Source organism: Callorhinus ursinus, unplaced genomic scaffold, assembly GCF_003265705.2.
Source record: "Callorhinus ursinus isolate GAN/ISIS: 27379988/994484 unplaced genomic scaffold, GSC_fseal_2.0 scaffold34, whole genome shotgun sequence".
In the NCBI taxonomy this organism is placed as follows: Eukaryota; Metazoa; Chordata; class Mammalia; order Carnivora; family Otariidae; genus Callorhinus; species Callorhinus ursinus.
Window position 1 is genome coordinate 13,695,175 of NW_027397096.1, and position 17,176 is coordinate 13,712,350.

The window sequence follows — 17,176 nt, forward strand, 5'->3', positions numbered from 1 at the left end:
ATTCATCAGTGGACACTTGGGTTACTTCCACATTTTAGGTAATATGAATAATGCTGCTATGAACACAGGTTTACAAATATCTCTTCAAGACCCTGCTTTCAATTCTTTTGGTGATTAACACATAAGTGGAATTGGTGGGTCATAGGGTAATTCTATTTTCAATTTTTTGAGGAATCACCATATGGTTTTTTGAGGCAACTGTACCATTTTACATTCCCACCAACAGCAAAAGCACCTTCTTAAAATGAAATAGTATGTAGCCAAAAAAAAAGAATGAGGTTTATCCACATGTGGTGATATAGAGAGAGATATGGAAAACACTAAGCAAAAATGGAAGGTGCAAGACCATATTACAGTATTACCCCACTAGCAAATATTAAAAATGGGCAGATAGATATTGCAACATGTATAAAAAATTTTTTGAGAAGACACACAAGAAACAATAGTCGTCAACTTTAGGGAGAAGTACTAGGAAGCAGTAGAAGGGGAGTTGTATTTTTCATTTTATACCTTTCTAAAGAGTTTGTTAGAAGCTATTCCACCATTACTGGAGGCAGAACCTCTTTCTATATTATTTCAATTTCTTACTTTGGGGATATATTACATATGTATATATGCTAAATATGTGTAAATATAACTAAACTGTAGGACAAAAAGAAAGACATTTTTGAACAGGCTTATGATACTATACTATTTACTTATTTTTCATGCTAATCAAACACCGCCAAAGATATTCCAAAGGTTAGCTGTATTTCAGTAGTTTGAGGCATACCTTTGAGTGTTCTGAAAGGAAGTCTGGAAGGAGATAAACTTGTGCCAATAGCTCTGTATAGTCACGACAACGAAAATAGTAAATATGGGAAAGAATATTTTCAAGAGTGAAATCCTCCAAAGCTTTTGGGTGCTCTAGAATAAAACAAAAGCATCTTAAAATAAAATAATTAGTTTTACTTGTTTTGATATATTGGCGATTGTAGGAAAACAATACCTTTGAATAACAAAATTCTTCACTTTAATTGAAAGACAGCAAAATTGTAACAAAATTACTATAAACTATCATTGCATAATTCCTGACCTCTTATTTTCACCTTTTGCACTATTTCCTTACATGCTAGGCTATCTAGAAATTGTTTATACATGTATAGAACTAAAGTTTTAATGCCTGCCTTTTCATATTTCTAGTTATTGGCTTCTATTGAACAGAAGTAACATAATGAAATTTCTCTTGTTTTTCTCTTTTATAGGACTGCAAATTAAGAGTTAAAAGGAAAAGTGTTCAAAAGAAGCATCTTTTTCCCTTATGGTAACTTTTTTCCTTTATTACTGTAGCATAATTTGATATTTAAGTAGAAACAACGTAAGATTCTCCTTAGATTTATATATTTTTAAAAACCACTTTTGGGGGGATGCCTGGGTGGCTCAATTGGTTAAGCATCTGACTCTTGATTTTGGCTCAGGTCATGATCTCAGGGTCTTGAAATTGAGTCCTGCATCCAGCTCTGCACGCAGCAGGAAGTCTGCTTGAGATTCTCTCCCTCTGCCCCTCCCCCTTGCTTGTCCTCTCTGAAGTAAATAAATAAACCTTAAAAAGAAAAAATGGTTTGGTTTTATACATATTTCAGAGAAACCAATTAAAAATTACTGCACTTTAAAACGTACTTAAGTTTTGTTTTTTTTTTTTTAAGATTTTATTTATTTACTTGACAGAGAGACACAGCAAGAGAGGGAACACAAGCAGGGGGAGTGGGAGAGGGAGAAGCAGGCTTCCCGCCGAGCAGGGAACCCGATGCGGGGCTCGATCCCAGGACCCTGGGATCATGACCTGAGCCAAAGGCAGACACCCAACGACTGAGCCACCCAGGTGCCCCACGTACTTAAGTTTTAACAATGAAAAAAAACTACAAGAAATTAAATTTCAGACAGCACTATTACAAATATAAAAGTTCATTTTTAACCAAAAAATAACAGCTTAATCACACAGCAATCATTAAAAACTTCATATCCCAGTGCTACACCTACAATATTCACAGGTTGTTTTTTTTTTTTAAAGATTTTATTTATTTGACAGAGAGAGACACAGTGAGAGAGGGAACACAAGCGGGGGAGTGGGAGAGGGAGAAGCAGGCTTCCCGCGTAGCAGGGAGCCCAATGTGGGGCTCGATCCCAGGACCCTGGGATCGTGACCCAAGCTGAAGGCAGACGCTTAACAACTGAGCCACCCAGGCGCCACCACAGAAAGGTTTTAAGACACTATTACAAATATACATTGTGACATGGGTAGCTTTAAGGCCTTTCAGTAGATACATTGGTCATTAGTTAAAAAGGACACCTAAGGGTGCCTTGGTGGCTCAGTTGGTTAAGAGTCTGCCTTCCGCTCAGGTCGTGATCCCAGGATCTTGGGCTGGAGTCCTGCATCAGGCTCCCTGCTCAGAGGGTAGTCTGCTTCTTCCTCTCCCTCCACTGGTGCTCTCTCTCTCTCACTCTCTCAAAAAAAAAAAAAAAACTAGTACTCATATGAAAATTAAAATATCCAGCTATTACACTCATTTAAAGGGAATACAAGCATCTTATGAAAAGTATTGTTTTTTTAAATTATTAAAGAATAAGAGTGGCTCAGTCATTAAGCATCTGCCTTCACCTCAGGTCATGATCCCAGGGTCCTGGGATCGAGACCCTAACCCTGCTCAGCGGGAAGCCTGCTTCTCCCTCTCCCACTCCCCTGCTTGTGTTCCCTCTCTCGCTATGTATCTCTCTGTCAAATAAATAAAATCTTAAAAAAAAAAAAATGAGGACTGCACATCCAAAAAATAAAGTAGAACAGTCAAACCAGAAACCATTTGATTTAAAAGTAATTAAAAGGGCAAACTTGAATACCTTTAAGTATTTAAATTAAATTGAAATTACCTTTATGTGTTTTCTTAAAAAAATCAAACAATATTTTTACATGACAAAAATAAAACTTAACACAGTCTTGAACTCAATTACATTCTACTCAGAGCCCCCTAAGGTCAATGGGCTTAATGTTCTAAATATTTCCAACATGGTTTTTCAAAGCTACCTTCCTTTGGTGGAGCGCCTGGATGACTCAGTCAGCTGGGCGTCTGCGTTCAGCTCAGGTCAAGATCCCAGGGTCCAGGGATCTAGGCCCTACCTCTGGCTCCCTGCTCAGCTGTGAGTCTGCTTCTCCCTCACCTTCTGCCCCTTCCCCCACTCATGCTTGTTCTCGCTCTCTCTCTTTCAAATAGATAAAATCTTAAAAAAAGAAGTGAGGGTCATAAAAGGAGAAGAAAAGGCCAGTCTAGGTTGTGGCATTTCTAAGTCTAAAAGAAAGATCTGAGAGTTTAACACTAGGATGCTGTCAAGTCATTAAGCTTTCATGTTCCAAATGGTTTCTTGCTGAGGCTTGAGAGGTACAAATGCTAATTACTTTTATTACAGAGAAAAAGAGGATCACTTGCTAACTTACCCTCTCCCATATGTGTTCCTGCTATAAGGTGAAGGTGCTGAATGCACGCAGCAGCAAGGTCTACCACTCTATCAACCATAAAACTTCCTTCAGTATCAATAAAAACTGCTTCACCTTCCACTCCTCCAAAACATTCTGGTATTTGCACATCTACTGCCAACTGCATACTGTCAAGAGAAAGCTGAATGACCAAATCATCATAATCATCTAAGGCATTTTCAAACTCCACATTACCACCCATTAGGTACCACCATTAGGCAATAGAGATGGCTAACTTTCTGCTCCAAATATGTATGAATCCACTGATATTTGGATTAGGGGGAGGGTATACCCATAAAACCATGATTAAGGACTTTTTAGTGGTTTTTAGGCCTCTGGGAATGAAACCCTTTCTTATACTAAACCTACCTTCAAATATATTCCCAGAAATTAATTCTATAATAAAACAGAAGAGGGCGCCTGGGTGGCTCAGTCCTTAAGCGTCTGCCTTCGGCTCAGGTCATGATCCCAGGGTCCTGGGATCGAGTCCCGTGTCAGGCTCCCCTCCCTCTGTCTCTGCCTGCTGCTTTGCCTATTTGTGCTCTATCTCTCTGTCAATTAAATAAAATCTTTAAAAAATAAAATAAAACAGAAGATTACATGTTTACCCTAATGATCACATTACAATGTTGCAAAATAAACATTTCTGGATACCAAAATAATTATATCAATTTAAAGATGGGGTACTGAAGTAACACAAATAGTAAACTGATTTTTGTTTGATGTGCACGCATACACACAAAAAAAATTTAGAGCACATACATCCTTTTTTGGTCTCCTGAATGTAGACCCACAGCACCATATTCTATTACTTACATAAAATGTCATTAAGCCTACACTTAAGAAGGGAACATTTTACTTTACCATAATTGTGTTTTTCCAATACCCGGTACACCACAAATTTCTGTTGTTTTGGTTAAGGGTATTCCACCCCCAAGAATATTATCTAGTGCTGAACAGAAGGTAATTATGAAGCTCTGGGTATGCTCCTGCTCAAGAAGTTCCAGTGCTGTACACTTCTTGCCTAACTCAGCTGTAGCAGCATATCTTGGTTTACTTGTGAGACATTCTCTTCTTATAATTTGCAGAGTTTCCAAGGCTTCCTCTTTAGATATCCCAACTTCTGAAAGTAAAAAAAAGAAACAGGAAAAAAAAAACAAAACCCAAACCCTGATTTTAGAAATTTAAGTCTTAACATGCTATTGGGTTGTCTTCATTAATTTTAATTTTTAGATAATAAGAGTGATGCCAAGAGCAAAGAAACATAAAAATAGGGACGCCTGGGGGGCTCGGTCATTTGAGTGTCTGCCTTCGCCTCAGATCATGATCCCCAGGGTCCTGGGATCGAGCCCTGCATTGGGCTCCCTGCTCTGTGGGAAGCCTGCTTCTCCCTCTGTCTCTGTGCTCTCTCTCTCAAATAAATAAATAAATAAAATCTTTAAAAAGAAAAAAAACAAAAATAAAACATTCCATTAACTACTGAATTTTTCAAGTTAATAAAGGCATTCATCTTTGTTTTCTTAGTCTTTACATACTTCAAAGATTTATTTATTACCTCAAATGCAGAATCCAGAAACGTAAACCTCTAAACCATTTGAGTACCTACAAGAGTATCTCAGAAGATATAAATTAAAATGTACAGGCAGTCAGTCCTTTTACTATCCTTTTGGTTTTAGGAAGTCATAGTTATCTTGATCTAATAAGGCATCTAAATTATTTTTCAGGGGCGCCTGGATGGCTCAGTCGTTAAGCGTCTACCTTCAGCTCAGGCCACGATCCCAGGGTCCTGGGATCCAGTCCCGCATCAGGCTCCCCTGCTCCACTGGAGGCCGGCTTCGCCCTCTCCCACTCCCCCTGCTTGTGTTCCTGCTCTCGCTCTCTCTCTGTCAAATAAATAAATAAAATCTTTAAAAAAAAAAATATTTTTCAGAAGAGAATGAAAATGGCCTCTAACCACCTAAAACAAGATTTAACTTTAAAGAAGTGTTTGTGCATGTATTATTCATAATAAAAACTTCTCATAGAAACACTACCATGAAAAATTCACATATCACTCCAAAAATTTTAATGAGAACAATTATTTGATGCACAAATATTTTAAACAATACACTTATGCTTCCTCAACTATATAATTTCATTCTTATCAGACAATATGGCTTGAGAAGAGAAAATGGCAATTACAAAACAAGCTGCTAATGAAAGGAATAATGAAAGGTGAGGGTGACATCACTTATGAGTTTGATAGGTCAGTGCCTGATTTGGTTAGGATATGAATACAGATTTGGCACTAATAAGAGACAATAGGGTGATAAGGAAATGAAAATCCTATTTAGAAAAAAAGCCTAAATTCTGGAGTCAGATTTCTTGGGTTTGTAAACCCTGACTGAACCACTTATTATGAAGTTACTTTGTATGGACGAGTTACTTTTTTTTTTTGCCTCAGATCTTTTCTTCTGTAAAACGGAAATGATACATGTTGAATAACTGGGTAGAATACCGAGGCAGTCCAAAACGCTCAATAATTGTTAGCTACCATTATCATGCAGAATCTCTCATTTCTTTTCTGCAAAACCAACTTGTTGAAAGAAAAAAAACCATCAAACTTTGGGAGACAGGGGTGCCTGGGTGGCTCAGTGGATGAAGCGGCTGCCTTCTGCTCAGGTCGTGATCCCAGAGTCCTGGGATCAAGCCCCATATCTGACTCCCTGCTTCTCCCTCTCCCTCTGCAGCTCCTCCTGCTTGTCCTCTCTCAAACAAATAAATAAAATCCTTAAACCAACAAAAACGTTGGGAAACCGTACGCAGTGTAAGATTTAAAACAGTTAACATTGGGTCTACAACATTTATTCTTGAGGGGTGAGTTGCAACCACCTTATTTTCCATTGTTAAGGGCAAGGACTTAAAATTTTGTTCTATCTTACGAGCAGTTCTGAGCATACCCTCGTGTAATATGCACAGTGAGACAGCAGACAGCTTCATTTTTGTATACCCCATAATGATACAATGGTTCCCACCAATGTATAATCTAGTGTTCTGGAATGAGAGGTTTGGGGTTTCTTGTTTTGTTTTTCCAGCGAATTACAGAAGAGAAGCAGTATCTTCTTTCTATTGCTTTCTCCACGTGCTGGAGATTCTGCTCCCTTTCTCACCTAGTGTCTCTAGTCCTATCACGAATCCTCCATTTCTCAAATGCAATCCTTGCCCCTTGGATTTCGGAACAGCTAAAACTAGACCAGCTGTCTGGGTACCAATCCTGGCTCCGCAATTTCCTAACCCAGTCATCATGAAAAGTTACTTAACCTCCCCAAGCATCTGTTCCTTCGTCATATTGGACATAATAATCCACGTTAACAGGGTTCTTTTGAGTAATATATTAGATAATCCTCAGGAGGGGGGCGCCTGCCTTCGGCTGGGGTCATGATCCCGGGGTCCTGGGATCGAGCCCCGCATCGGCCTCCCTGCTCCGCGGGAGGCCTGCTTCTCCCTCTCCCACTCCCCCTGCTTGTGTTCCCTCTCTCGCTGTGTCTCTGTCAGATAAATAAATAAAAAATCTTAAAAAAAAAAAAAAAGATAATCCTCAGGAGGATTCAGCCGGCACGGGTAGAGAAAGCAATTAGTAAATGTTTTCAGGACCACAGCTCTAACCATTCACACCCTGTTTAATTGGAATCAAGGAGCGGTTTCACGTTGCAAACGCAGCCTTGGGCGGAGGAAACTGGCGGACACAGGGTGGAAACCTGAAGGCGGAAGAACCGAGATGGAGGCGGCACCGACGGCGGTCCGTGTGCCTCAACTTGCCGTCAGGACTCGTTACCTTTGCTGAGCTCGGACGGTTTTATCTCTAGGAGTTCCTCAGCCGTCTGGAAACCTGCAGACACCAGCTTCACCCGCACCGCTGGGGACAGCGGGAAACTCACTAAGTCCCGCTGCATTTCAAAGCCGGACACCTACGCAGAGAAGCTAAATCCCAGTCTCAACTCCGCACGCCCGCGCGCGCGCCGTGAGACGTCAGACGTAAGGCGGAAGGGGCGGGGTTTCTGGCCTCACTGCACGCGGCTTCGGGCTTGGCCCTTCTGAGGAGGAATGTTGTATTTTCTCCGTAACTGCACCATTTCTGTTGTGATTCTTACAAATCCCTTTTAGGGTTTCCCCATCAAACATACATCCTGACAGTAAAAAGATGGGTGGAAACCGCAAGATGGAGAGCCAGGCCTTACACACCACATCTCCACACCTCAGCCCTGGCCTGTTGGGTGGAACCTCAAGGTTATTAATAGGAATGATCTACCCCCAGGTGTGGGTAACGCACACACTAGCCACTTACCGGCTTGGGATATGAGGCAGTCATATAAGGATTAATCGGTGTCTCCATTATAGGGTTCCACTTTCCTACCTTTTCTCGTCGGGTATCCCCCTTGCCTTCCCCCTTTGCCTTTCCCGCCCTCACCCTGGGCCTCGCCCGCGCGAGGAATTGTGGGCCAGCCCCCCACCGCCACCGGGAGCGCTAGGCGCCCAATCCCCGCACCCACCCACGCCTTCCCCGCGAGTCCAGTCTGAAGCATGGTGGTTTCTGAGACCGTTGGTTCACGGCCTGCCTAACTTAAGAAGTAGCTGGAAAAGTAAGCAAGTAATGTCCCCGTGGTGGGCTGGGCATGGGCTCCCGTCCTGAGGGAGTAATTGGGCTACGCAAGAGCTCCTGCTCTGGTAGAGTTGAGAAGGGACCCCTTCTAAAATAGAGAACTTTGAGGGAATTGAGGCGGTTTGGAAGGTGGGTTACGAAGTCTTTCTTTGCTTAAGTGAGTGTGATTTCTTTAGGGCAGTAACTTGTTCACTACATTTGTTAAGATTCTTAGCCTTGAATTTTTTTCCCCTAGCTTAAAGGAACTCCCTAAATATTGCAAATCAGAGCCCTTTAAGTACGTAAGATCTAAGGAAGGAAACATATGTTGAGCGCTTTAGCAAATCCCACACATTTCAAATGCTCACAACCGTACCAGGAGGAAAACGAGGACACAGAAGCTTAGAGTAGTTTTCTTCAAAACAATTAAAACCTAGTACCCTTTCTTCTGCCCCGAGCTACCTCCAAATTGGGAGCCCCTTTTGGATGGGGTTTCGGGGGTAGAATTCGAGAAATGTTTGTCCCCCATTTGGTAGGATGGGGAAAGTCTGGAAGGACTAGTCAAAATGGATTGTTTGCCACTCAATACCTTGTTTAACTACTGGTATGAGTCACATCTGGGCACACAGTGAGTATTACATAAATGTCCGCGCGGAGAATTCATGTTTACAAAACAACCAGGGTCTTGGGTGAAGAAGAGGTGGTGTTAACATATTCAAAAACAGTGCTTTACTTGGTTTGCTCAAACTCAGTGGAATCAGTCGTGTTTAGAACTTTGTTTCACTGGCTGTGGAGAGTTAGTTAAAGTAGTTGACTCTATCTGTAGTCATACAATTATGTGTTATTAATATCTTATTCTGAGCCTTGAGTTGTCTATAATTATTGTTTTCACATCATTCTTCAGATTTCTTTAATACAGTTTGCTCTATAGTCAGGCTTTCAAACTAGGATCCAGGTTTATGAGGCCAGGCACCAAGAACTGAACAAAACTATGGGATTTTTATGGAAGGTACACCTTCCTAGGATGTCAGATTCGCTCAATTTTTTTTTTTTAGAGAGGGAAGAATTGAATGATTTAACTGGTAAGCTATTTAAATTATTTTATATTAAGTAAATATTAACATATTGTAAAGTAAAATGCAAACATAAAAATAAATTTTCGAATAAACATAAGAGTTTGAAGAAAGATCCAGTTTAAACTGGATACTTCAGTAGTCTCCCAAAGCCTCCTAGGAATATGTTGGGGTTTTTTTTCGTTGCAGTTTGGGGTTACTTGATGAAAAAGTTTGAGAGGCACTGCTATGGACAAATGAGCATGAGCCTTGAAGTCATACAAATTTGGGTTTGTGTCACATCTCTGGAAATTACCAACTATAAGCCTTGCAGCAAGCTACTCAGTTTCCTCACCTGCAAGTAAAAGATGATAATTCATGGGATTATTGGAAAGATCAGATTAACAAATATAAAGTTTTTTTTTTAGATTTTATTTATTTATTTGGCAGAGAGAGACACAGCGAGAGAGGGAACACAAGCAGGGGGAAGGGGAGAGGGAGAAGCAGGCTTCCTGCAGAGCAGGGAGCCCGATGTGGGGCTCGATGTGGGGCTCGATGTGGGGCTCGATCCCAGGACCCTGGGATCATGACCTGAGCCGAAGGCAGACGCTTAACGACTCAGCCACCCAGGCGCCGCAACAAATATAAAGGTTTTAGTACAGAAAAGGTACATAATTTTAGTTTATCCATTTAAAAATACTCCAGATGTGTCTTCATTTGAATAAAGCTTTATTAAACACCTAGCTCAGTAGAGTGCTAATGCTGTGAGACGTTTTTTAAGTGCCTACAATTGTAAAGTGCCAAAGGAAAGTGCTTTTACATATTTCATTTAACTTGATGCTTGCAATAATCTGTGAATAGTTTACTTGGGTTCCCGTTTAAGATTATTAAGATTAGATCATTTAAGCAAGATTAATATTTATTAAGTGCTAGTTATCATGGTTACAGGGCAAGTGACAGAATTTCTGCCGTTGTGGAGCCTATCATCAATCAGGATCATTATTGAGCATTTCTGGCTTTCATTGCTATCTAGATATGATACTAAGGGTAGGAATGAGTTATTTCTGCTAATATCTATAGTTAATCTAAGTATTCAAGTAAACTGATCTATTTTCTAGAGATATGGGAGAGGAGTAATCTGAATATTTCTGTTATAGCTGAGGAGAAATTTATTTTCTTTTAACCTGAAAATATAGAACTTCTAAAAATGGTGAGCTTGAATGTTCAAGTGGATTTGGGAATGGAGAGAAATGAGTGCTGTTTCGACTAAGAAAAAACTTTGAATCAAGGCTTAGCTTTAAAGGTGGTTATGATAAAACTTAAAGCCTCAAACACAAATATTTGGAGTATCAATATCAGTTGTACAAAGCCTTATACATAGTAGGAGCTCAGTATTTATTTGTTGTCCACAAACTCTTTAAATCTCATTTCTGTGATGCCACACTCCTGATTTCCTTCATATCCATCTGGCTTTTCTGTCTCCCTTGGAAGCTCATCTTCCAGAACCTGGCCCTGAAATGTTACAGTTCTTTTAAGACCCCATAGCTGACCTTTTGCTGACTATTCTGTTCTCTCTTCTCTTGTTCTCTCATTCTCTCTCTTTCTCTGCTATCTCATTCACAGTTCAGTGACTATATGCCAGTGATTCTTTTTTTTTCTCAAATTTTAAAAAAGATTTAAGAGAGAGACAAAGCACGAGCGGGGAGAGGGGCAGAAGGAGAGGGAGAGGGACAAGCAGGCTCCCCATTAAAAGCAGAGCCCAACGAAGGGCGTGATCCCAGGACCTGAGATCATGAGAGTTTACAACCTCCACAGAAGTCAGACATTTAACAGACTGAGCCACCCGGGGAACCCCAATTCTTAAATTTATATTTCTAGCCCTGCCCTGTTCTCTCACCTCCAGATGCAAATATCTGATTGCCTACTGGACAGTGCAAAGGTCTCCAACTCAGCCTATCTTTTTTTTTTTTAAGATTTTATTTATTTGAAAGAGAGCACATGAGTGTGGGGGAGGGGCAGAGGGAGAAGGAGAAACAGACTCCCAGATGAGCAGGGAGGTGGGGCTTGATTCCAGGACCCTGGGATCATGACCTGAGCTGAAAGCAAATGTTTAACCGACTGAGCCACTCAGGTGCCCCTCCAACTCAGCCTATCTCAAACCTAACTTAAGGTCATCTGGGTGGCTCAGTCGGTTAAACATGTGCCTTCGGCCCAGGTCATGATTCCAAGGTCCTGGGATCGAGGCCGCATCAGTCTCCCTGCTCAGTGGGAAGTCTGCTTCTCCCTCTGCACCCCCTCAAATAAATAAATAAAATATTTAAAAAATATATTTCGAATCGAACTCATTATTTTCTTCAGCCCACTCCCAAAACCTTGTCTTCTTCCTGTATTCCCTGCCTCCATGAACTGAATAGCCATCCTTCCATGTGCACAGACTAGAAACCTAGGAATCATTCTCAACACCTTCCCTTTTCACTCCCCATGTTCAATGCATACACAAATCCTATCAATTTTCTCTTTAACATATCTTGATTCTCTTCATGCCTCCTCCTCTAGGCCAAGCTCCTACCATTTTGCTTGTAGGTACTCTATCCTTTTGGCTGGTCTCTCTGCATCTTGTCTTCTCCCCTCTAGTCTGTTCTCCCATGCTACAGCCAAAATGTTCTTTAAACAGTACAGTTTTATATTTCAGCTCATGTCACTTCCTATTTTGCTCTTAGGATACAGACCAAATTTCTTAGTAAGACTCAAATCTCCCTTTTAAGGCTCTCACAGCACCAAATGCCTCTGTGTGATCATTTACGTAACGTATGTCTCCCTGACTAGATTGAAAACTTCAGTAGAGCAGGACCATGTGCATTTTACTCCCTGTTTTTTTTTTTTTAGAGCCCCTAGCCCAGTGTAAGGGTTTAGTAGGTGCTCAGTAAATATTTGTTAAAAGAATAGATGATTAGATGGTTGACCAGCACTTCTCTCCCTATATTTTTCTATTTTGTACTTTAAATATGGTGAAAAATATAAACTTGTAGGAAGTATATACTTGTAGAAAACAAAATACAGAAAATATAAAGAAATAAAACTGGTTCATAAATTTTCTATTTAATTCACAGATAATAATGTTAACATTTTGGTTTATTTTAATCTTTCTATAAGTTCATATAATATATTTATCTTACCTACTGTCAAATTGTGAAGAAATTTGTATATCTTTTGTTTTTCACTTAATATTTTGTCAGAAGCTTTCTTCCGTGTAATTACAAATTATTTGAAAATTAAACTTAGTGGTTGCATACGTTCTGTCCTGAAGCCCATCTTTCTAATCTGGCTTATAACTGTATACTTGAATTATTTCCACTTTTTTTTTTGCTCTGATGAAATAGCATTTTCTCTCTCTCTCAATACATTTCTGGAAGTAGAATTCCTGGGTCAGAGAGTATACACATTTTCATTTTGAATCATACTGCCAAATGTTTGTACCACTTGTACTCCTACTAACAGCATATGAGGGCTGGTTTTCCCACCTCCACCCCAACACTGGCCTTCGGAGTCTTTAAAAATGTTTTTTCTTTCCCTTTGTTATTGAGGGAATTGATTTTAACTGGTTATTATCTTTTATTACTAGAGAGGTTAAAATTTTTTTCATATAGTTTAATTGGGCAAATGTACCTTATTGTAACTATCTCATATCCTTTGCTCACTTTTAATTTGTAAAAATGGTAAAATACACATAACATGAAATTTTTTTAAGTGTACAGTTCAATAGTGTTAATTATCTTCACAATGTTGTGCAGCTGATCTCCAGAACTTTTTTATCTTGCAAACCTGAAACTGTACCCATTAAACAGCAACTCCTCATTTCCCCTTCCCTCAGCCTCCGGCAACCACCTTTCTACTTTCTGTTTCTCTGTTTGATTACTCTTGATACCTTACAGAAGTGGAATCATGTAGTATTTGTCTTTTTGTGACTGGTTTATTTTACTTAACATAATGTCCTGAAGGTTTATCCATGTTGTGGCATGTGTCAGTTTCCTCCTTTTTAAGTCTGAATAATATTCAATCGTATGTATGTACCACATTTTGTTTATCCATTCATCTGTGGATAGACACTTGGGTTGCTTCCACCTCTTGGCTATTGTGAATAATAGTGCTTTGAACATCTGTACATTCTTTCCTACTTTATAACTGAGGTACTTTAGGGGCACCTGGGTGGCTCAGTTGGTTAAGCATCTGCCTTTGGCTCAGGTCATGATCCCAGAGTCCTGGGATCAAGTCCCATGTCAGGCTCCCTGCTCTGTGGAAAGCCTGCTTCTCCCTCTCCCTCTGCTGCTCCCCCTGCTTGTGTTCTCTCTCTGTCAAATAAATGAAATCTTAAAAAAATAAATTAAAATATGTATTTGTAACAGGTCTGTGTTTTTTTAATTATCAGAAACAACAACTAATATTTAGTTGTGCTTAGTATAGGCCAAGTATTCTGCTCAGCTTTGACATCAAAACCCATACTTTTATTCCATATGCTGCCTATCCTCTCTGATATGCATATTGTATTATACAGGCTATCTGCCTAATCTGTATATTGCAAATATCTTCCCACTCTGTCATTTGTATTTAAACTTTGAGGTTTTCTACTTTGTTGATGTTTATTGTATGCAAATGTAGGCAAAGTTTGTATTTAATTCTGACTTTGGTAACATGCTTAAAAAGTCTTTTCTTTGGGGTGCCTGGCTGGCTCAGTTGGAAGAGCATGTAACTCTCAATCCCAAGGTCATGAGTTTGAGCCCCATGTTGGGTGTAGAGATTACTTACATAAATAAGGAAAAAAAAGACTTTATCAAAATTATAAAGATAATTACCTGGGTTTTTTTCTATATATGGTTTATGATTTAATTTGGATATTTTAACCTATCTGTTTTTTTTAAGGTAAAGTAAGAGGAAGTAATATTTTCCTTCTTTTCAGTGGTGAGCCAATTTCCTACGCACTCTTTATGAGTTCTTTGTCCCCACCTATATGATATGCAACTTCTACCATATACTTTTATGTACTTAGGTACATAAAACCTATTTAGTTATGTGTATGTTATTTTAACATCCTACTAGATCCAGTTCATAAAGATGTTATAATTTGCATTTTTGTTCATGGGATTAATCTGTGAGGTTACGTTGTCTGGTTTTGGCAATAGTAAGATGTACTAAAAAGCTTCTTCACTTTTTCTGTGTTAACTTATGTTATTATTTAACAAACACATGTATTTCCTTATATTTTTCCAATCGGAGAAATGTGGCTCTCCTCAGAGTATACTGTGGTTTGCAGGGCTCCTGTGAGGATTATAGCACTAATGTCTTTCTTTTTTTTTTAATAATTTTTTATTGTTATGTTAATCACCACACATTACATCATTAGTTTTTGATGTAGTGTTCCATGATTCATTGTTTGTGCATAAACCCAGTGCTCCATGCAGAACATGCCCTTTTTAATACCCATCACCAGGCTAACCCATCCCCCACCCCACTCCCCTCTAGAACCCTCAGTTTGTTTTTCAGAGTCCATCGTCTCTCATGGTTCATCTCCCCCTCCAATTTACTCCCCTTCATTCTTCCCCTCCTGCTATCTTCTTTTTTTTTTCTTAACATATATTGCATTATTTGTTTCAGAGGTACCGATCTGTGATTCAACAGTCTTGCACAATTCACAGCGCTCACCATAGCACATACCCTCCCCAATGTCTATCACCCAGCCACCACATCTCTCCCACACCCCTACCACTCCAGCAACCCTCAGTTTGTTTCCTGGGATTAAGAATTCCTCATATCAGTGAGGTCATATGATACATGTCTTTCTCTGATTGACTTATTTCACTCAGCATAACACCCTCCAGTTCCATCCACATCGTTGCAAATGGGAAGATCTCATTCCTTTTGATGGCTGCATAATATTCCATTGTGTATATATACCACATCTTCTTTATCCATTCATCTGTCGATGGACATCTTGGCTTTTTCCACGGTTTGGCTATTGTGGACATTGCTGCTATAAACATCGGGGTGCACGTACCCCTTCGGATCCCTACATTTGTATCTTTGTGGTAAATACCCAGTAGTAGCACTAATGTCTTTCTTAACCTTCTCGGGCTACAAGAAAGTGAGGGAAAGTCACCTTTTTGCCTTAAGGCAGACTGTCTCAGATGGATGTTTTGATAAGTAGACCAATAACAATGAAGTTCTTGTGAAATATTGGAACTAGCCTCGTGAAGAGTATGGGTGGTTTAAGAGCTATGTGTTTCTGGCTTAAGAAAGCACTGCTAGGGGCACCTGCGTGGCTCAACTGGTTAAGTGTCTGCCTTCGGCTCAGGTCATGATCCTAGGATTCTGAGATCGAGTCCCACATCACATCCAGCCCCTTGCTCAGTGGGGAGCCTGCTTTTCCCCCTACCCCTCCCCGCTGCTTGTGATCTCTCTCATGCTCTTTCTCTAATAAATAAATTTAAAAAGAAAGAAAGAAAGCACTGCTAGTCACAAATCTGAGAATGGCAGTTTGAATTTAAGAGTTGTTTGGTGGTGGGGCGCCTGTGTGGCTCAGTTGTTAAGCATCTGCCTTTGGTTCAGGTCATGATCCCAGGGTCCTGGGATCGAGCCCCGCATCAGGCTCTCTGCTCCGTGGGAAGCCTCCTTCTCCCTCTCACACTCCCCCTGCTTGTGTTCCCTCACTTGCTGTGTCTCTCTCTGTCAAATAAAGGATTTTTTTTTTTTTAAAGGACACCTAGGGGTGCCTTGGTGGCTCAGTTGGTTAAGCGTCTGCTTTCCGCTTGGGTCATTATCTCAGGTTCCTGGGATCGAGCCCTGCGTCGGGCTCCCTGCTCTGCGGGAAGCCTGCTTCGCCCTCTCCCACTCTCCCTGCTTGTGTTCCCTCTCTCACTGTCTCTCTCGCTGTCAAATAAATAAAAATCTTAAAAAAAAAGTTCCGTCTTTAAAAACAAAACAAAAAACAAGAGTTGTCTGGTGGTAACAGTAGTCTAGTTCATAGGCAGCACCTCTTCCCCTTATATGAGTGGTTCCTGCCAGATTTCAAGGTATCTTAACTTTAATTTCACAAATAAAATAGATATTTTGTGTATAGATTAAACCATATATACATATATATGTTTATGTGTGTATATGAATATATATACATATATATTATATAGTAGCTCTTTAGGGAGAAAAATCTATAAAAATCAAACTGGTTGCTGTCAAAAGGTCAGATTTGAGGAGTAGTTGCAACTCACATCACAAGAATCTCCTCCCCAGTCTGCCCCAGTATTTTTTCTCTCCATCTCTCTTCAGATGTTCTTTAATAAGATTTTTAAAAACAGCATTATTTTAAAGATACAAAACTCTAAAAAAAAAGATATGAACCTCTGGCTAATTGCTTTGGCAGAGAATGCCAGAAGAGTCCTGTAAAATAAAAAGATTTGGGAAATAAGGTGATTCTGGTGTGATCTTGGAGAGAATTGAAGAACAGTTGGAACTTGGAAACTCCAACTTTAATTTACAGTGAAGAAAGGATTAAGACTAGTAATAATTATATGTGGATATGGAATATTGGAATTAATAACCATTGCCTGATCCTGGATTTGCTCTTTCTGAAGAGTCTAATATGAGTCAAGGAGGGCTGGGCAGTTTCTTGTAGGATGGAGTCTCCTGTAGTCTTGTTGTGGATTTGAGAGACACCCATGAAAAAGAAATGGATGACGGCTTGTATTATGGAACACAGGGGAGTTGGCGCGGGGGGAGGGGCGGGGTTCAAGATACTTAGAAGCACAATTTATTGATGCCTGGGAAGGAAGACATTCTGGTCAGCCTGGCAGTTTCCAGTGTCGTCACGCTCCAGCTCCGCAAACCCCTGGGACTTACCCCAAACGTCTCTGTAGGAAGGGGGCGCTGAATGAGCTTTTCCCTAGGTAGGTTGCCTCCGAATTAGAACTAGTGTTTATACAACAGCTTTTTCAAGTAAGGGTGATGATTTGC

General features: G+C 40.1%; 2 protein-coding genes across 7 annotated transcripts in view; one reads left to right on the forward strand and one right to left on the reverse strand.

Annotated features, from left to right (window-relative positions):
• RAD51C (RAD51 paralog C) overlaps positions 1-7,505 on the reverse strand; it is a 52,789-nt gene extending 45,284 nt beyond the window's left edge. For all 6 annotated transcript variants that reach the window (XM_073879548.1, XM_073879549.1, XM_025851050.2 and 3 more), the window contains exons 1-4: positions 7,320-7,505; positions 4,370-4,628; positions 3,467-3,633; positions 773-906 (exon numbers count right to left, since the gene is read on the reverse strand). In XM_073879548.1, the coding sequence (XP_073735649.1) occupies positions 773-906; positions 3,467-3,633; positions 4,370-4,628; positions 7,320-7,437 (678 nt within the window). In that variant the 5' untranslated portion in view covers positions 7,438-7,505. The remainder of the gene's footprint in view (positions 1-772; positions 907-3,466; positions 3,634-4,369; positions 4,629-7,319) is intronic.
• A 481-nt stretch (positions 7,506-7,986) lies between these two features.
• The window catches only part of TEX14 (testis expressed 14, intercellular bridge forming factor), a 114,236-nt gene continuing 105,046 nt past the window's right edge, over positions 7,987-17,176 (forward strand). Inside the window, exon 1 of the mRNA XM_025851044.2 lies at positions 7,987-8,124. The gene's annotated coding sequence lies outside the window, so the exon portion shown is untranslated. The remainder of the gene's footprint in view (positions 8,125-17,176) is intronic.